The sequence below is a fragment of the Juglans regia genome, chromosome 15 (assembly GCF_001411555.2).
Source record: "Juglans regia cultivar Chandler chromosome 15, Walnut 2.0, whole genome shotgun sequence".
Taxonomy (NCBI): Eukaryota; Viridiplantae; Streptophyta; class Magnoliopsida; order Fagales; family Juglandaceae; genus Juglans; species Juglans regia.
The window spans coordinates 9,537,382-9,554,162 of record NC_049915.1 but is presented as its reverse complement, the minus strand read 5'-3'; the positions used below and the strand labels follow the sequence as shown (position 1 = coordinate 9,554,162).

At 37.0% G+C, this 16,781-nt stretch overlaps 1 protein-coding gene across 1 annotated transcript; it reads left to right on the top strand.

Annotated features, from left to right (window-relative positions):
- Positions 1-13,458: 13,458 nt before the first annotated feature.
- LOC118344750 (universal stress protein YxiE-like) lies at positions 13,459-16,714 on the top strand. Its single transcript, XM_035686134.1, has 4 exons — positions 13,459-13,948; positions 14,059-14,150; positions 15,530-15,648; positions 16,434-16,714. Exons 1-4 carry the CDS (start codon positions 13,717-13,719, stop codon positions 16,507-16,509), a joined length of 519 nt encoding a protein of 172 aa, XP_035542027.1. The 5' UTR covers positions 13,459-13,716; the 3' UTR covers positions 16,510-16,714.
- The last annotated feature ends 67 nt before the right edge of the window (positions 16,715-16,781 follow it).

The window sequence follows — 16,781 nt, the reverse complement described above, 5'->3', positions numbered from 1 at the left end:
TGTACACTGCCCATAGTTTTGCTATCAAGTTGCCTACTTCTGGAGAGACTAAAGATATATACAAAAAAAAAAAAACATGTATTTGAGGTTGACATTATGCGTCTTCTGCATCACAAGAAAGGAACAAACTGGATCTTTAGTGTGATTAAGATGATGAGATATGCTGTGAATGACCGCTGCTCCAGAAGGATAGTTCCAGAGTTTTGGCGTTTATTACAATTTGTTCCGAAATGGGTATGTCACTACAAGATCTTCTATTATTTTGACATTAATGTCTCATCTTATTAGTTTGCCAAACCTCCATTTCATTTGTTTATGTAAGAACAAACACTTCAATTATCCAATAAATCCTTTTTATTGCTTAAACTTAGTAACATGAAGAATGCTGTAATGAGTTTTATATCGTACTGATTATTTTTGCTAGATATTCGGAAAAACGTTATCAGGAGCTTTCACATTGATTTTTGGTCATTTTGTGCCTCAGTCACTGCAGTTTCTTACCAGCATGATAGATAATAGCATGAGAATCCCATATAATTGTCAAAAAGTGCAACTGAATATAAAGACACGCTGGTCAAAGCTGGAAAAAAAACTCCCATTTGACTTTTTTATAAGTTAACTCTCATTTGACTTTTTTGTCTAACAGAATGTAATCGATGTTCATTTTGATCAGGAGAATGTAATCTACTTTGATAATGATCGTTTGAAATTAATAATAGGTGGCTTTTGCTAAGTTTTATTATCTAACTTTTGCAAGTGTATTATATAGTGGTGAACTTTTTTTTTGCGTGCCCAAAACTGTTCATTTGAGGTAGAGCCTTTGAGAGGCTACACGAAGACACCCTTGGTATTTTCAAAAGTTTGTGCCTGGTCTCTTATGCCATTGGTTTCTTAATGGTTATTGATATGCCGCTGCTGTTTCTCCTCCTGCCTTTCTTCCCAAAGGTTAAATATATGTTAATACTTATAATTATGAAACTTCTCTATAACAATTCATATAGTACATTAAATGTTATAAGATCCATATAGTGTACTTTATTTCCTTAGAAATCTACTTAGAATTCGGGTAAAGAATCATACAGAATATGATACTGGTGTAAGAGTTAATTATAGTATCATCAGAAAAATAAATATATTTTTCCCTAACAAACATGATGAACATTGTTATGCTAAACTTTGTTTGGTACGACTATATATATTAATTCTAGCTAGATCCAACTAGAAAGAAATAATCATTATATGAATTAAGGAGTCCCATAGATTCTCATATGACTATTATTCTCTATTTCAGTAAACTTTAGTTATGGAGATTCCCATATAAATCTCAAATAGACAAACCGCATACAAACCTTTTGTAAAAAAGTGACAAACAAGAGCACCTTCAACGATTTTGTCTTGAGACGTTATATATATAAGTACTGCAAGTCATTCATGAGTAGTGAAACTCACCCTGATTTTGAAGAAATCTTATAGTCTATCCATGATCTGATCTATAAGCCCACATAGATGAAGTACTACACAGACTAAAATCATGTTAAGCTAGAGACCATTCTATCTCTATTTATAATATATAGTACTGCATGGTATCCTTCCATTAATAGATGCAACATCTGATGTATCATCAAGCGATAGAAACGTGCAAAACATTATTGTGAACATGCACATCTCAGTAACATTACGTTTCCATAATGTCTCCGAGTTTTCCTAATCATATATATACACACTATATTCCAACATTCTCACTGCATCTGTTTGTCTTTGTAATGTCAGATATTGACTAGTTGTGCACATCCGGAGCTCAATCAGTGTTCGAACTCATGCTGTGTAAATACTGATGGGGGTCACCGTTGTACGGACACCAGGATGTTGATAATTATAGGTATGGCTTCTTTTTCAATCAATCTAGTTAGCTACAGTCAATATTCTTGGCAATGGAACTTATATATTAATAATGCTCCAAATTATAATTAGTTATATTATTTTAGCTCATTTTCGTTAATGATCTTCCTGATCAATCGTGGACAGTACGTTCTTAAATGATAAAACAATACAAAATGAAATTATATTGATCAAGAGGGAAAATAAGAAATAAGAAATGATCATAGGGAAAATTGAGGTGGTCTGATTTTAGTTTTATATTATACGTAAAGGTCAATGAGGATTTACTTTTATTATCTTGACTTGTGATTAATTTCTATAAGAGAAAATACATGGATAAGGCATTTCACTTTTTTTATTTTGATTTTGTTCTTAAAGGGGATGGTGGAATACATGTTAAATTTGTTGGTTGGTGGAGATTTGTTCAAAGTTTTGTTGGGACCGATGTGAGTATCGTGGGAGCCTTTATTCAACTTAAATATGCACTTATCATCCGTAGAGAGTCTACTTTTGAATCCTTGAAGATGAAGAAAGAGAATAGAGGTTCTTGGAGATGGGCTTCAACTCTGTTTGTCGATGCTTGCAGAAAATATTTCCAATGCTTGATTCTCGCTTTTTGAGGCAACGTCCTTTAGTAAGGATGCCAGTGCATTTGTGATGGCATATGGAATCTTATTGAGGAAATTCTGTAAGGAGGTTTGGGAGCCCTCGAAGCACTCCCGTAGCAATACAATTCTCTTGAGCAAATTATCAAACAGTTTGTGTGCACTCTGTTCTTCAACTTGCAGCAACCATCTTCCTCCATTCATTCATCTTTCCTTATTACAACAACACCACAATTAGGATCATAACAATTGGTATCCATAGCCGACGATCCACGGAGGACAAAAATTTTTTTGAACAGCAAGAAGAAGCCCTACAACGGGGGATAGACTCTAATGCAAAAAGTCTTCAGGAGCTTAAGAACAACTTGAACGAGTTGACAGATATGCTGCTTGATTGGGTTGTAAAGCATAAAAATATTTGAGTTGGTATGATATTATGGAGAAATTAGTGAGATTAAAGGTGAGGAGACAAAACTGTGTTGGAAGAAGAAGAAAGTGCAGTGACGGTGTCCACGGAAAACTACTTGGTCTGGGAAGACCAAGCTGTGGAGGAGGGAATAGAAAAGGTAGCTATGGCTTCAATCGAAGATTCAAAAAAATTGTTAGTGCAAAAAAAAAAAAAAAAAAGGGAACAACGGCTATAGAATTAAAGGAAGGGAAGAAAGGGGCTATGGAATCAGGAGGAAAGGAAAAATCAGTAGTTACAGAAATGAGTTTGATTTTTGATTGTGAAATATCAGAAAATTCTAAGGAAACATGGGGTTTATCTTCGGTCTCTAAGGGCGCCGATTCTCATCATAGTGGAGAAATTCTAGAAGAACTTCTTAGAGCACAATATCTTAGTGCCTTGCAAGGAGAAAACGAACAAGCTAGAAAGAATTTCCCTTTTCCTTCGTTGAAGAAAAGCAAACGGCCATTCAAGCTCATAGAGGTTGTCACCTACAGGAGAGAAGTGAAACAACCCTCTGCTAGAAAATCGTTTCCCATGGAGCGGATCCCAAGAACTTGGCCACAACTCTTATGGCATCTCCCTTGGCCAAAATGCAACCCTCAGTCTCTGTTTGTGTCTAACAAGAAGCAAACAAAGGAAATTTCAAATGAAGAGATTCGCTCGGAAGTTTTAAATCCAATAACTTCCCCCAAAAGGGAACGTGGTCAGTGCTCAAGAATTTACTAGCCAACCGTTTGAACAGTGGAATATTAATCAGGTGGAGTGTGGTGAAGTCACTTCCATGTGTTCAGAGAGTTTGAGCTCAGACGAGAACTTGAGTGACCAAGACCATTGTGGGAATGACACTCCTCAAGCTGTTACCGATGCTGCTGGTGATGCAGAGACGTTAAGAGTCGTACTAGAAATTCCTAAGTATGTTAGTTCTACTAGAATCAGAAAAATTACATTTAAGTTCAGTAAAAGATAGAAGGACTATGATAAACAGTCATATGCTTTGGTAGCACAGCTTGAAATTAACAAGAGTGGGAATGGGCAGTCATATCAAGGTTATATTGAGGAGCTCGAGAGAGACATGTTACCAATGGTTAATTCTAGCACAGACGTGCTGCAAGGCAGATATGGAAGAGAGTACTCTGAAACCAGCATTTTCGGTTTACATGCTACTAATATGGATTCCAAATTGTTTAAGAAGGTTGTTCCTACGAATGTAAAGAAGCTGTTAGGAACTGGTATTCTTGATGGAGTTTGAGTGAAGTATATTTCTACCATAGGACATGTGAAGCTACATGGAAGTATACATGGTGGTGGATTTAAAGGTGATGGAGGTCGTGGGAGCGGTGACACCTCCTATAATCAAGGATTCAATGGGGATCTAATGGACTCTGTTGTTAAGTTCATCAACAACAATGGGGGCATTAGCATTGAAGAAGATCATCCTCATCACGTTGCTGTTGGGATATGCGACATTTACTGGAAAAATGCCAAGGTTGTTACTAGTGAGGATTATGAAGATGTCCCTGCAAACAACGAGATGGCACTATAAAAGGCAGTTGCTAATCATCCTATGAATGTAGCCATTGAAACAACAGGCAAGGACTTCCAGATTTATGAGTTGGGTGTATTCACGGGAAAATGTGGAACGACAATGGACCATGTAGTTACTGTTGTTGGGTGTGTTTGTGTGGCATGGTAGTTGTTTGATAAAATGCTTGAGAAGAATCCTGACATTTCTCATGTTTTCTCCAAGACCAGGTTCCTATTACTTGCCAATTTTATTATGTCATCAGAATCATTTAGGACTTTCAGATATTTTCCATCAGTTTACCCTATTGAAATATCTTTTGAAGATGACACACATGCACGCACCATAGAGCTTTTAGAATCAAATTCATATTTTGGAACGGAACCCTTGCAAGTAAAACTTTTAAAACAGGAAGAGGTCGCATGCTTGGATGAAAATAAACCCTGTAACAAATACATAATTTAGAAAAACCTCATGGCCATGGTAATACGCATGCACTGCTCTTTTCCAATGACCTTATGAAAATATGGCAAGATGCTGGTTTGAGATGGGTTCTATTTTTCCAAGATACAAATGGGCATCTGTTCAAGGCAATTCCAGCATATTTGGGTGTAAGTTCTACCAGAAAATACCATGATAACACCCTTGCTGTACCATGTATTGGAGGAATTACAAAACTTACACATGTTGATGGGAGGACTATGGTGATCATTGTGGAATACAATCAACTTGATCCTCTGCTCAGTGCTCAGAGTAACCAGACAAGTTGATGGAGATGTTAACGACGAGGCTGGTCTTTTTTTTTTTTTTTTTTTTTTTTCCTTTTCCAGGAAATATAAACCAACTAATTTTGGAATTGAGTCCGTACATTGAGGAGCTCACTAAAACTGGAGGTGCTATAAAGAAGTTTGTTAACCCAAAATACAAAGATGCTAGCAAGACCTTATTTACATCCTCAACACGATTAGAGTGTATGATGCAAGACTATCCAAAAAACTAAACCTTGAGGACAAGGTTGTTTAATGGAGGGGATTTGTTATGAACCTGTGAAAGTGTCGTTTGGGTTGAAGAAATAAGACGCTACATTTTTATGTATGTTTGAAGCTGGGAAGAATAAAAAGGCTGGGTGTTTATTTTAGTTGAAGCTATGCGTTTTGGCATTAAGTTGTGCGTTTTGGGTTTGGTCTGTCGTTTTAGTACTATTGCCTTCTTTGTCATTTTACCCTTATTTCTCTTTTTCTATTATGGGAGATGCTGTTAGTATTGTACTGGGGTATAAGGGAGAGCAGGGAGAAGGTGGAGGGGATCTGGAATTTTATTACTGAAATAGTTTTTTTTTTTCATTTGGGAGGAATTGGGGACCTTGAATACCCCAAGGCATAGCCATTGTCTTTATATTTCTTGTTCTTGATTATTCTTTTAGTGTTTGTATTACTGTTTTATTCTTTAGATTCATAACACATTCCACGGGTGTGGTAGTTCGTTTCCTTGGGAATCTTTGAGGTGATAAGAGCCTGGTCGATTTGTGGCGATGACCATGTATGGACCCTCCCATTGGGGGCCCAGTTTTTCTTCGTCCCGCATCGCCGTTCCAGTTTCCTTGAGTACCAATTCCCCTATTTTGAATGTTCTCGGCCGCACACGCTTGTTGAAGCACCTCTCGGCCCTTCTTTTGTTGGTTGCAGCGTTTATCTATGCTTCTAGTTGGACTTCTTCCAGCAGGTCCAGCTGTTCATCTAGCCGATTTCTATTGGATTATAGTTCGAAGTGTTGAACTCTGTATGAGAGAAGTCCAATTTCTACTGGCGGCATAGCCTCGTGTTCGTAGGTGAAGGTAAAGGAAGTTTTTTCAGTCGGCGTCTTCACCACGACCCGGTAGGCCCATAGCACGGCGGGGAGTTCCTCAGCCCATGCACCTTTTTTGTCGTCAAATTGTTTTTTGAGTATTCCCATTATTGTCTTATTAGTTGCCTCGACTTGCTTGTTGGACTAAGGGTGCCCTGGGAACAAGTATCATCCCCAACTCTCTGCACCAATTTCCATAATAGTCGGAATTGAACTACCTCCAGTTGTCTAAGATGATAGTGTGCGGGGACGCCGAACTTAGAAATCACCTATCTCCAGTGATATTGCTCTCAGTGATAGTAGCTAAGGTTTCAGCTTCGACCCACTTGGTGAAATAGTTGACAACCACCACTACGAATTTGACTTCTCCTTTTCTCAGGAAAGTGGGCCGACTAAATCAACTCCTCACTGGGCGAACGACCAAGGCGTAATGATCAACGTCAAATTCTCTGGCAGGCAATGGCGGATTTGGGCATATTCCTGGCATTTCTGGCACTTCCTGTGTAACCTTTGGCTTCTCAGAGGGCTTGAGGCTAGTAGTAACCCACCCTCGTCACTTTTTCGACTAGTGCATGTCCTCTCGAATGGTTCTTATAAATTTCCTCGTATATTTTTGCTAGCACATATTGAGTCTCCTCTAGGGAGATGCATCTTAAGAGAGGATCCAAGTGACCTCGTCGGTATAAGACCCCTCAATCATTGCATATCATGCCACTATGTTCCTGACTTTTTTCACCTCCTGTCTATCCTCATGCACCTCACCAATTTCCAAATATCTGACTATGTTCTCTGCCGAATCTAGAATTTCGGGTCATATTTCCATTACTTCAATTTCAACGGCGAGTACTTCCAGCATTCTGATCACTGTATTTTTCGGCAGGGGAGAATCTTCTTGTCCGGATGCCGCGCATGCCAGTTGGTCTGCCTTTTGATTCTTTGTTCTCGGTATTTGCTGAATCTGGAAATATTTGAAGTGAGCGCGCTCAGCTTCTACCAATGCCAGATACCTCCTTAACTTTTCACTCTTTACAACGAACTCTCCTCGTACTTGATTCACCACCACTTGGGAATCGACCCATACTTCGATTTCGATGGCTTCTAAAGCTCGAGCTACCTGCAAACCTAAGAGAAGCGCTTCGTATCCTATTTCATTGTTTGTCATTTTGAACATCAATTTAAAGGCATAATTGTGCTCTTCCCCTTCAGCTGCCACAATATGTACCCCCACTCCCCCTTTAGCTCGGCAAGACGGGCCTTCAACGAATATTTGCTAGGGCTTTATAGGGCGTGCACCATAGTCCTCCACTAGGAACCGTGTGAATTCAGTGACGAAATCCGCTAATACTTGTCCCTTTATGGTGCTTCGAGGCGCGTACTCAATATCGAATTCACTCAGTTCCACTGCCTAATTCATGAGGCGTCTTGAGGCATCCGGCAGTTGTAATACCCTCTTTAGCGAGGTCTTCATTAGGACTAGTACTGGGTGAGCCTGAAGTATGGGAGCAACTTTTGCGTGGTTACCACCAGCACGAAAGCTAACTACTCTATGCGGGGTATATGGTTTTGGCCCCTCGATATGCTCGACTGATGTAGTAGACCAGCTTTTGTATCCCCTCTTCCTCACGCACTAGAGCCGAAGAAGCCGTCTGGGGAGATACGGCCAAATACAAGGTCAAGGTTTCCCTACTTTGCGATTGGCTAAGGAGCGGGGGGCTCATGAGATACATCTTCAGGGCTTCGAATGCCTGGTCGCACTAGTCATCCCATGTCTTCACTTTCCATAGGACTTTGAAAAATGGTAGACACTTTTCGGTTGATCTTGAGACGAACTTGTTGAGGGCGGCGACTCGCCCAGCCAACCTCTGTACTTCGTTTATATTGCGCGGTGCAGCCATGGTGAGGACGGCGTGCACCTTCTCGGGATTCACTTCAATGCCTCGCTCGAACACCATAAACTCCATAAACTTCCCCGATCCAACACCAAAGGCTCATTTTGCTAGGTTCAGCTTCATTTGGTACTGCTGCAGTATCGCAAAAGCCTCTCTCAAGTCATCCAAATGTTATTCCAAGGTCCTGCTTTTGACCAACAGTTCGTCCACATAGACTTCCATATTTCTTCCTATCTAATCTTTGAACATGTAGTTGACCAACCGTTGGTAGGTGGCCCCCGTGTTTTTTAGGCTGAATGGCATCGCCTTATAGTAGTACAATCCTCAGTCTGTGATAAACGAAGTCTTCCCCTCTTCTTCAGGTTTCATATGGATTTGGTTATACTCTGAGTAGGCATCCATGAAGCTGAGCATGCGATGACCCGTCGTCAAGTCGATAATGAGGTCGATGCGAGGGAGCAGGAAGCTGTCTTTCAGACAAGCTTTGTTGAGGTCCGTGAAGTCAATGCACATTCTCCATTTGCCGCTTGGCTTATTTACTAACACCACATTCGACAACTGGGTAGTGAGCTTCTCGGATGACCCCACCTTAAGCAGTCGGTCCACTTCTTCGGCTATAGCAACGTTCTTTTCTGCACTTAATGCTTCGGCGCTTCTGTAACATCCCTTTGGCTTTTGGGTCCACACTTAAACTGTGATGTATGATTTCAGGTGCTATCTCGGGCATGTCCCATTGATTCCACGCAAATACATCCAGATGTTCAGCGAGGAGTTGTCGCATGGCGTCTCAAGCTTCTTGCATCATTTCGCTGCTGATCGTCACCGTAGCTTCCGGTCGATCTGCGTGGAGAATAACAAGTTCCAGTAGTCCAATTGGCTCTGCCTTTCAGACTTCCTTTCGTCTCGAACTTCACTTGTAACTTCCACGCAATCAGGGGTTAGAGGCAGAATGCTTGTCTCCTTCGTTATACGCTGTGCTTCATTCACGCACGCATGGCCTTTTCCTATTGCGATTTTTTTGTTTCCGCATGCCTGGTGCTTTGTGTGGCCTACTTCCATGTCTCAAGTTGCTTCAGCAAACCTCTGAGTCGCCTGGAACGGGCTATCTCGGGCGTATGAAGGACATGCAAGATCTATTACGATCCCATAGGGGGCGCCACTGTTAACGTTGTATTTCGCACGCCTTTGGGCCAAGCTCCGATAGCTCAAGTCTTAAAAAACGAGCCTTGCACAAGGTAGAAGAGAGTGCGGCTTTGAGAGGGAGGCCTAGGGACTGGGTTACCTCCGATTGCAAAATTAATAAATATTCTTGGAGCATAGTAAATAAGTAAGAGAGTTTAGGAATCAGAGAAGTCTTTTGGTACATGGAGCTTGCTATTTATATCGTGTCTGGGAAGGGTGCAGATAGTCTTTTTCCCACAAAGGTCACGCTTCTCTTTTTGTGTCTGCTGCCAGACTTTCTTTAATGTGGCGTGGCTCTATTTCGGCTTCATAAATGTGGCATGTGACTTAATCAACAGTGTCATTAATGCGGAGGGATTTCGTGTCCCATGATCCGATTTATGTGAGCTGTAGATGGCCTGATGACGATGAATCCAAGGTCCTCCGTGTTTGCCGCGTGTTCTATGCATATAATGTTCCCTAGGGTGGCCGCAGTGTGTCAGGTTGATCTGACACTTTGTTCCTTGCTTGGATAGGGAACCCTTCGGGCTGGGCTTCTGGGCCGAGACCCAGTGGGCCTTTCTTTGGGGGAGAAATCCCCTTACACGATCCACAATAATAATTTTAAATGATAACAGGAGTTTTTTTTTTAATTGAAAATAAGAAATCATAATTTGTAATTCATGATCGATTACAACCATGATCATGTATTTTAAATATGGTTGATAAATATGTTGATATTTTTTTTTATATTTTCAATTATTTTTACGTGATGAGTTTTGTATCATTATGAATGAATAATATACAAAACAAATATTAGTAACACAACATAAGTAGTTCACCTCCTTAAAGTAAATTTCTAGGATCTGCCGAAGCTGCCCGTAGGTTCTTCTCATGCCTAAGACATGAGTTTGTTTGCCAAGAATGGGAAAATTGTCATCCTCTTTGTGTTGAGAATGCCATCGGTTTGAGCTTATTTCATGGATTAGTTGAGTAAGAACTGGGCGATATGTCTACCATTTGATACCCACAAATAATGCCAACTTTTTCTCCTTATCAACCACTGGACAGAAGGTTGGTTGCTTTAAAAAGAAGTAAAATGATGTTTTCAGTAAGAAGAATAGACCCTTGGCCTATTGATTGGCTATCACCAACATGGAATAGAGCCCTGAATTATTGATGGACACTATGACATGCAATCATGCAAACCACTTTCCCTCTGTCTAAATGTACAAATCTTTCGTTTGTTTTTTTATAAAAAAGTGAACACCATGACAAGTATGAAAAATTCACTTTTTATTTTTTAATTTTTTAATAAAATGCTTGTGCAAGTCCTTACATTTGGATTTATACATTTGGATTTTGTTCTTATCATTATTTTTAAAAGAAAAAATAATATTACTATGCCGTCTTATTTTACCTTCTCATTTTGACCATTCATATATTTAATTTTTTTTTATATATTTTTTTTCTATTTGATTAAGGAAATGACTATTAATGTATTGATATTTTTTTTATATTTTTTAAAAATATTTAAAAATATTAAAAAATATAAATAAAAAAATTAAAAAATTAAAAAATGAAATTTTGCCTGGAGTGGCATGCCCAGTGGTCATTGCTTAGTTGGGCGGCACCCTAGCAACACTTTAAAAGAAAATAGATACTTTCACCCTTCAAGAGCAAGGATAAGACATATAAGGCTTGTTTGGTTAGGCCTTTCTATTTTTCTAATTTTTACAAACTTGATAAAAAAAAAAAAAAAAAAAAATCTTTCAAAATCAAACCAAATATCTTCAATTTAGAATAAATATGTTACTTCAAATTTTCAATTTTTTTCATCTAATAATTTCACAAATACAAAAGTTAAAACATTTCTTTACAACAATAAATTAAAATATGGCTATGATTTGAGTGATATTGAAGGAATTCTTATAAAAAACCAGTTGGGACATGAGTGAGTGAATGAGTCGAATCCAGACCAAATGTGTTGTGTGCCCTTTGCTAAGCATCTAACCCACGTTTACAAACTTTAAAACAAAACACATTTCAAAAAAAAGAAATATTCAAAATTTTATTTCTCCTTTCACAAAACTAGTAAACAATACATCTAAAAAGTCTTACACAAATTCTCTAGATTTTCTCAAAAATGGGGAAACCAAACATGGCGGATATAGGAACTTTCCTTGATATTAGAATTTAAAAGTTTTTCCTACAATTTAAATATTTTAACTCAAACTATTTCACTATTATTTACATAATTCTGAAATATTTGAAGTGTCCAAGCTAGCCCTAAGTCTATATTAAGAATGCTCGTAAATAAGATTGTTGAGATTCATCTTTTTGAATCCCAATCAAAGTTTATGACACAAATGATGATTTAATACGATATCAGAGTATACGTAACCTAACCGATATTATTTCAGGTGATGTATAAAATATAAATTAAATGATTAAACTTGCATATTCTTCTCATCATAAAACTTTGGTTTATAAGTATTTTAGACAAAGAATATTGGAATGATCTTGCTCTGTTATTCATTCTACAAAGCTTCAAAGAGCACCTACCAGTTTCAGATGAATGTTAGGTGCAGCAATGCAAGAAAATGAAATTGACAAAAATAGATGTAATAATTCTTCAAGCTATTTGAATGTCTAATTCTAGACTATGATTTAGTCAAATGGGCCGCCGCCTCAATCCGAATTAACCATCTTATCATGGCGGCAACAAACCTTCATCAACCACTTTGTTGGTGTTGAGAATGATATAAGTTTGAAAAAAATACTCTGCCACCCAATAGTTACCGCTCTATTTGACCACTCAATGAATTTTATTTTTTTTATTTTACATAATAATGAATGAAGTGATTTTAAATATATTGATGTATTTTTTAAAAAAATATTTAAATATATTAAAAAAATATGAATAAAAAACTAAAAAAATAAAAAATAAAAAATTACAAAAACAACTAGCGTTAACAATGAGTAGTGCTACTCAGGTGGCAGAGTAGCACCGCTCGTTAAGTTTTCATGATTTGAATAATACAATCTTAGAAGAAATTGGTACAATTCTAATCATAAAAGAAAGTGATAACATTATGAAAAATAAAACTCATTAAGTTTTTGAGAAATAAATATTATTCTTGAATTTTTTTATTATCAATTACACCAATAGGAGCCTCATATTTCATGTAACTTTTCATTTACGTGATTGATTTATGACACTACTTAAAATATACCATATCAACTAGTTTGACTAAATCAATTGAGGATGAAGAATAATATTGGTTTTAATTATGTTTGGTCGATCCGCGGCAGGGGTGAGGAGACTTTCAAAGCGATACTGGATGGTTTGGATATTAAGAATATTTTAAAATATTTAAATAATAAAATAATTTATTAATAATAATAAAATAGTTTGAATTAAGATATTTTATTAAAATTTTAAAAAATTAGAGAAAAAAAGTTGAATAAAAATATTATAAATTTTTAAAAAAATTTAAATATAATTTTTGTTTGAAAGTTTGAGAAAATTTAAGAAAGTTTTGTGTTTTATTTAAGAGTGTAGAAAAGTTATAACAATTAAATAATGATTAGATGAAAAAATTAAAAACTATTTTATATTTAAATAATATTTAAAAAGAAAATATTTGAGAATAACTGTTCTATATTCTTAAATCAACTCTAAAACTATGGATTCAATGGCCGATTAATTAAAGTGTAAAGGATCTACTGGAAGAAAAAAAAATATATTCATCATTTTTATATATTATATATATATATTTTTTATCAAATATGTGATATAAAAATAATAAATAAAAGAATTCAATTGATTTAAAAATAATAAAATAAAAAAATAATATATAATATGTGAGAATAATAAATAATAAAACTCCTGAAATAACGCATATCAGAATCCGAGGAGCGAAGAGAGGAAGGAACATTACAACATGAGGCATCCTTATCTTCTTTTATCGTTATCTGATGTCACATAAAATAATCGATGAATCAATAAATAATAACAAATAAATATTTCAAAATGTTTACAAACAAATATTTTTTTTTTTCTCAAATTATAGATTAAGATATGGCAACAAAACTCTTCCCCGACCAGAGACGGAGGATTGGACGCTTGGAAAGAGCATCCTTATCCACTGTCTCAAAACGGGTCCATTACTCCGAAGGTTGACTGACCGTTATGAGCTGAAAAATCAAGTAACCCAAAACTCAGAACAAACATAAAACCCCTATACAAACTTCCGACTCTGAGCAAAAACATCGTGTACTGTCTCTCTATCTATCTTTTTCCGTGACAGAGATTCTGGTTTTTGAACTATCTGTGTGTGTCTGAAGCCCAAACCTACGTAAATGGCTGCCGAGATATTGGGAGGAGGAGGAGCTGAGACTGAGAAGAAGGTGATGGTGGCAATCGATGAGAGCGAGTACAGTCACTATGCTCTGATTTGGTTACTCGACAATCTCAAAGAATCCATAACCAAGTCGCCGCTTGTGATCTTCATGGCTCAACCTCCCACCAAAAGTAATTACACCTACGCTGCATCTCTTGGCTCTGCTCGCATGTACTGCCCTGTTTCAGCCAGTTAAGTTCTTCAACTTCTTTTGTCTCTTTCACTTCTTTCAATTCTTTTCAGCACGAATGGCAAATGGGTTTAAGGTTTATTTACGATTAAGCATCTTTTTGCATCACAGATCCAGAATTCGTTGCGTCTGTTCAAGAAAATCATAAGAAGCTGGCCCTGGCTTTTCTGGAGAAAGCTAAGGATATATGTGCTAGTCGTGGGGTATGTCCATGAAATTCTCTTAATATTCGATCCATTTTGGTTTACTTTGCAACTTAGCAATTGAAATGACATGGAAATATCAATGTAATCATCCAAGACTTGCAGAGGTGGGGTCACTTAGTTAGTTCTTTTTAGCCTTCTTTTCTTCCTTTGAAAGCTCTCCATATGGCCAAAAGGGTTGGAGGAAAAGATATAGTGGTGTCTTCTGGATCTTGTATACTGTGTTTACTGTTGAGTTTCTATTGGCTTTTGAATTTTCTATGGATCTCTTAAATATTGCTTCAAAAAGTTTATGGACCTATGCTTTGTACGAAAGTTCTTGCATATTTGTAAGCATGCGAAAGTTAATCTTCTGATCATCAGGTAGTACTGAAACTTAAGGCGACTTTGAATGATCATCAATGACTTAAGAGTTGAAAGACGTGTTGTCAATAATCAATAGTAAGATTCCTAAATAGTTCAGTTTGAAATATTCTCTTAACAATGAGAGTGTAAAGCTGATAATATGCGAAATTCAGACATCTTCTGTCTCTTGCATCTTGAAACTCGGCCTTTGAAGTTTAGTTTCAAATTCAGTCTTTACTTCTTTTTATTGCTTTATCATGGATCCTTAATGGCTAGTATTACATTTATCAATGAGAGATTATACTTTAGTCTGCATCAAGTAGATGTAAGTTTCTTTTTGCTGCACCAATTAGAATACCTCAATCATTTATATATCATTTGCAAGTTTTTTAATAAAAAAAAAAGAAAAAGAAAAAGAAAAAAAAAAGATGAGGGCAACAACATCTCAAATAATAGTTGTGGAGAGAAAATTTACAGTGCAGTTCCACCCTGTATGTTCTGGCTTATATTTTTCTTAGCATTGAACTTCCCATTTGCCCCTCCTTGGTCAAAAGAAGCCATATACAACATTGATGTGCCAACCGATCAATTCATTCAACTAAATATGTTTAATATTAAATGAATAGGGCATCTTTTTATTTTTTTGATTGGCACCGGGAATCCGAGAACAAAGCCCCGACTAATCTCGGGGGTGCATAGGCTCTCGACAAGGAGCTTCTCGCAAATGCAACTTGGGTAATTCAAGTAGAAATTCCCCCAGTCCAATGGCCCGTAGGAATTGTTTGCAAACAAGAGGATTTGAACCTTAGACCTAGAGGGAGCATACCACCAAGACCAAGGTCCTTACCACTTGAGCCAACTCCTAGGGGTTAAATGAATAAGTGCATCTGAATGTAAACTTTGTTATCTTTTATTGATACTAATGCTTTGGAGTTCACATGTTTAGATATAGATGAATGCAGTTCCATATTGTTTCCTCCTTTGGACCACAGCCATGTGAAAGACTGGAGTTTTGTTGATGTTTGTTTTCACAGGTAAATGCAAAGACACTTACTGAGGTGGGGGATCCTAGTACAGCCATATGTGATGCAGTTCAAAAGTTCAACATCAATTTACTTGTTTTAGGTGAGCGTGGCCTTGGAAAACTCAAAAGGTTAGTTTCTTTTCATCTTAATTTTGATGCAATGCTTATGTGCTTAATGATGCAACAAAATATCCCTACAACCAAATGAAACTCCAAGTTTGCAACCCATAAGAATGTACTAAGTGGAGCTACATCCCAAAATTGAAGGATGGTTGCATTCCAATGTTAAGATCATGCACGACACATTTAACACAGGCATAGTCAAACTCCCACTAACACTCAATATAGGACTCAATTCATTTGTTAAGATTGATTTTAATGTTGAAAAGGTTTAAACTCCCACTTGAAGTTTTATAAAGCCAGATTGAAAATTTTCCCTCCTTCACTTGATTAACAGCGAAGAGGATATAACTCTTTTCCTTGTAATGAAGTCAATTTTTTTTATATTCTACTTTTGTAATGAAGCCAAACTTGAAAGCACCTGTTAGACACATAACTCTTTTCCTTTCCATTATTCCTGTGATCCTAACTCAGGTCTGTTTGATATGGTTTAGACCTACAGTGAAAGGCAGAAGAAATACTTTATTTTACATGCACAAGCAAGTACACTCTTCACACTTTTTTCATTTGTAATGTATAAGGATATTGACTATTGGGGTTACCGATTCCCATGTTCTGCAAGTTCATTCTTTGCTCTTCTTATTTCGATTCTTATAAATATGGATGTGGGTTAGAGCTCTACCACATTGCTTAGTGCATGAGATCTATTTGGCAATTAGAAAATATTCTTGTCGTGAGACATGAAAATAAGGTCATCTCAATTATTGGGCGCTGATACCATTGTCTTGATACAGGACTCTTCTAGGGAGCGTTAGCAACTACTGTGTTCAGAATGCAAGTTGCCCTGTCCTTGTTGTGAGGAAACCTTAGTACTTAGCATACTCGATATACTTTCAAACTGTGAGTTACTTCATGACAGAGTTTGTTTTAAAGTTGTTTGTTACGATTTAGAATGTAAGTTAATTTCTGAATCAGAACATTGCCTGATGTGAGGATATTCACTCTAATGTTCTGTAGTGAATGATGACTATGAAAGGTGACCTATCTGAAATAATTTTGATCTTCCTCTGGAACACTAGATAGTGTTAATTACAGCCATCTGCTTAGAGATTCCTGTGGAAAAATCTGTAGCTAGAAGATAT